The sequence below is a fragment of the Lactuca virosa genome, chromosome 8, assembly GCF_052849685.1.
Source record: "Lactuca virosa cultivar CGN04683 chromosome 8, Lactuca_virosa_CGN04683_v6, whole genome shotgun sequence".
NCBI lineage: Eukaryota > Viridiplantae > Streptophyta > Magnoliopsida > Asterales > Asteraceae > Lactuca > Lactuca virosa.
Window position 1 is genome coordinate 143,553,110 of NC_136433.1, and position 4,799 is coordinate 143,557,908.

Here is a 4,799-nt window from a genome sequence, read left to right on the forward strand (position 1 = left end):
AGCCATCCACACTTGGCTCCAACCAACCTCATTCACTGCCTTACGTGGATTCCTTCGCCTCACTGGCTGTAGCAACTCGTTATTTCAAATCAATGTAAGTCAAGCATATTCAAATAAAAGTCTAAATTGTAACCGTGTACAAGTGAATAACGTTGATACAATAAGAACTTTGAAGGCATGTTTATATAAGTAGTATGAGCATGCTTTGAAAACCATACATATATAAGCTATATATATACTTATAGATTGAAAACTTTGCATACATATGTTTATATAGCTTGATATGGTTATATATAAGAGATACTATGATGAAATAAGATAAAAGGAGTCAACATAAGTCAAAAGATTTAAGTTGAAAGAAAAACATATGTGATTTTGGTTTTTAATATCTTGAATCAAATTGGTTTTCGGTCTTGAATGTCCACTAAGGCCGAAATCTCCTTAATAAGAGAACCTAGGACCGAAATCAATACCATGGTACACCTTAGGACCGAAATCAATACCATGTTACACCTTAGAACCGAAAACACTTCTTGGATCATCTTTATGGCCGAAAACATAATCCATAGACCATACCAAACCGAAATATACTCCTTTATGGCCGAAAACACCCTCAAATATCTAAATATCTTATCTTAATTCAGCTTCCCAATGTGATATAATTCAATTACCACCGTAAACATCACCTCAACCGCATACCTTTTTCCTTCATACTTAAGCAACAAAATGGGATCATTTAAACACTTTCGGTAAGCATTTATCACCTCATTTGCTCTCAAGTGTCAAAACATGTACCCAGTTAAACTTCAAACCTTCAAAGTACATTCAAGAACACATCGTATATGCATCCAAAATTTCCAAAAAATTAGTAAGTTACTATGATTTGGTTTAGTCTTTTAAAAACATTTAACATATAAATTCAACTAATTTGTACATAATATTATGTGTATAATATTATTAGGATACGTTTGTTAACACGTGTTCTAACCAGGGAATCGTCACTACCACATCGTAACCAACCATGCTTAAAATTGATGATTTTGCTCTATTTCATGTTCCTTGTTTGGTTGTGGGCTTAGGGTATAATTATTTATTCGACCGCCTTTTTAATCATAATTATATAAATCTTATATTTATATAAGTTTAAAACCATTTAAACTTGTTAAACAAAAATATTATTTTTTCAATCTGTTTTAGTACCATTTGGACATAAATGTTAAATTTCACGTAACAACTTTATGACGGATTTTACGATTTAAACTTGCAAAATCATTAACAATACAAAGGTTTTCGTTTCAGTAGAACACATACATATAAACTATAATAGATATAGTTTATGGAACTTACATATCATTTAACACAGTTGAGATACAATACGGAAAACAAACATATAAACTATAATAGGTATAGTTTATGGATCATATGTACTATATTACCAAGTTCAGAATACATTACAGAAAACAAAGATATAAACTATAATAGATATAGTTTATGAATCATACGTACAATTATATATCATAAAAAGGACTTTTCATTATTCTACATGTAACCGTCAATATAGCATTTGTGAGACACACTTCACGTACTTATCTAAGTACCAACCAAGTCCTGAAATTATAACCAGAGTCTCCTGTAGGGAGAGCGTGAAATTTGTGTATAGATCTATACGGGACTGACAATCTCGCACCTTAACTATTAGCTATAGTTAGGTCGGCATGCCTGGGGTGACAAATGTCGTACCGATTGCGACGCCTGAAGAACGTCGTGTTCAGGCCATCTTAGTTCATCAAGCATGGTTATGATAACTCACAATTTGATATTGAACAATACGATTAGTGTATGAATAAGTAAACAAATTCACATAGTTTTATTAAATAATAAAACTACAATACAATATTTTACAATACAGCTGGTGAATCCAGGCACTTACAATTACAGAGTTTTTATACAAGTACAAATACAGAATACTATTCCAGTACAGAGAAAACATATTTTCATGGTTTTATGTGAATTAAAACTACATTATACTATCTCAGAGTACAATAACATTTACACGTCTTGGTCTTAGGGTATTAAGACTACAACACATTACAACATAAAATATATGATTTTTTGGAAAAACATACTTACATTTTCAAGGAACAAATGACATATTTCAATTACAAACATACTAATGAACTCACCAACTTAATTTTTGACACTCTTTTCAAAATTACTTGTATTCTCAAGAAATCAGTAAACAGGTATCCACAGGTTTTGAGAAGACGGAGCCTCATATAGTCATGTCTTTTAGTTTTTGCTATACATTTTGGTGTCAAGTATACATTGATTTGAATACGAATGTAAAACTATACATTATAAATGTAATGGTTGTTTTACTTTGATTACTATTATGCAATTATTGTGATGCTGAACATGACATCCTCCGCCCCCGAACGTTTCCGTCGTTCCGGTTTGGGGGTGTGACATCGGCTACTACGAAATTTCGTCCACCATTATGCACAAATTGCAGCCCCTCGCACTGATATCCTTAAGCTCAAACAGTTTATGTGGTCTCCAACTACTCAGATGGCATTCGAGGCACTCAAAACAACCATGTGCTCGTTAGTCACACCCACACTTCCAAATTTTACAGCACCATTCGATGTTACCACAGATGCATCCAACGTGGCTATTGGGGCTGTCCTATCTCAATACAATAAACCCATTTATTTCTATAAAAAGAAGATGTGTTCATGCATACAAGCTTATTTGACCTACGTCTACGAGTTATTTTCAATTACAGAAGCAGTCAAAAAATGGAGGCAATATTTGTTGGGTAGGCCTTCTGGATCTTCACTGATCAAAAAAGTATAAAACATTTGTTGTTATAGGTTGTTCAAACTCCGGAACAATATAAATGGGCGATCAAACTCATTAGGTTTGACTTCTAAATCTTCTATAAACCAGGGAAAGAAAACAAAGTTGCTGACGCCTTAAGTTGTGTTGATGATGCTCTCTTGCTTGCACTCTCCTCCACCATCCCCACATGGTCACAGGAGCTCCGGACATTCTACCAATTTGATCCAGGCCAACAAAGCGTGACCAAAATCTTGACCAACAATAGCGACAACAATTTCCAGCTTCGTGACAAATTGCTTTACAAAGCTGATAAACTGTTCATTCCTGACATCCAAGCCATCCGTCGCCAACTGTTAGAAGAATACCATGCAACAAAACTTGGGGGACACTCCAGAGTGGCAGCCACATTCTTCGTCTCTTCACCACGTTCCATTGGCCTAAACACAAAGAAGATGTCCATTTTTTATCCGCCATTGCAAGGTTTGTCAAGAGACCAAATACCCGACCCACAAACCTTATGTGTTACTGCAACCGATTACCGTTCCCTCACAGGTTTGGAGTGATATATCCATGGACGTTATCACACACCTTCCACCATCAGGGGGAAGATAGTTATATGGGTCATTATTGACTGGTTCTCCAAGTCTGCTCACTTTGTCTCTTTGCCTACCAAGTTCACAATAGTGTCATTAGCTGCCATTTTCTTGCAGTTAATTTATCGATTACATGGGCTACCCAAAAGTATCATCACCAACCGAGACCCACTTTTTTTGAGCGGGTTTTGGAAAGAGCTTTTCAAACAACTTGGTACACTCCTCAAGTACTCCACTACTTACCGCCCTCAATCCGACGGACAGACAAAAGTGCTCAATCGGTGTCTATAAAGTTATCTTCAGGCCTTCGCAAGTGATGAGCCACACACTTGGAGAAAAGTATTGTACCTAGAAGTATATTGGTACAACACATCCCACCATTTCGCCATTAACATGACACCTTTCCAACCTCTCTATGGCCAACCCATTCCAAATCTCAACTGGTATACACCAGGAAAATCTACTTCAACCACCATCGACATTACATTGACATAACATACAAGGTTGTGGCATTGTTACAGGATAATTTGCGATGAGCTCAACAACGAATGGCTGACATGGCCAATCACCATCGCTTGGATAAACAATTTGCAGTAGGCGATTTAGTCTACCTCCGATTGAAATATTACCGCCAACACTCGATGTACAACTATCAGTCCAAAAAATTGAGCAAACGCTTCTATGGGCCCTTTAAAATCATTGCCAAAATCGGGTCAGTCGTATTTGGAAATCAACCACCTACACCTTTACCAGATTTATGTAATCATCCAGAGCTCTAGGACTAGCTCGTTGTTGAGCAGGGGGAATTAATACAGACCTGGTACCAGATTCACCGTCACCAATTCCCACGAGCCCAACTCCAAGACCACAGGAACGGCCCAAGAGATCTAAGAAAATACTAGCCCGACTCCTTGATTGAAAGCAGTTGAAGGAGTCTTGCATCTACCTGGGTTTAGGAGGAGGAATTAGTCCTTCCTCATGGTCAAATAATGGGAGCTAGTGCTCCTTAAGTAGAACCCATATTTACACTTAGTACAAGCATTTCCTTTTATTTAGAAATTAGTTAGTTTCAATATTTTTATAAATTTATAACGTTTAAAGGTTAGAAGATATGCATAAAATTGTTCCAAAATTCTCCTGTGTTTCTACTTCGTCCTTGTTCTCTATTCTTGGAGACTCACCCACTCAAACGTTGTCTATCAGCTTACCTTCTCATACTCCTATTGTTTCATCTCATATTTCTCATCTCGATCCCTCACAAATCCCGTGACATTTTTTTCTTCTCTTGAATCCATCATAGATTCCTTACTCTTAATCCTTCACAGATTATTTCTAAGTTCTCAAAAGAACTCCATTACCTTGTTC

The 4,799-nt window shown here is 36.3% G+C and overlaps 1 protein-coding gene across 1 annotated transcript; it reads left to right on the forward strand.

Moving 5' to 3' along the window:
* Nucleotides 1-2,568: 2,568 nt before the first annotated feature.
* Nucleotides 2,569-3,404, forward strand: LOC145130912 (uncharacterized). Its single transcript, XM_079065666.1, has 2 exons — nt 2,569-2,818; nt 2,950-3,404. Exons 1-2 carry the CDS (start codon nt 2,569-2,571, stop codon nt 3,402-3,404), a joined length of 705 nt encoding a protein of 234 aa, XP_078921792.1.
* The last annotated feature ends 1,395 nt before the right edge of the window (nt 3,405-4,799 follow it).

Bases quoted from the DNA above. Each gene is read 5' to 3' on its own strand.
- LOC145130912 (XM_079065666.1), top strand. From the start codon at position 2,569: ATGGCATTCGAGGCACTCAAAACAACCATGTGCTCGTTAGTCACACCC. The intron at 2,819-2,949 runs GTAGGCCTTCTG...TCTATAAACCAG, and splicing joins ATGGAGGCAATATTTGTTGG to GGAAAGAAAACAAAGTTGCT.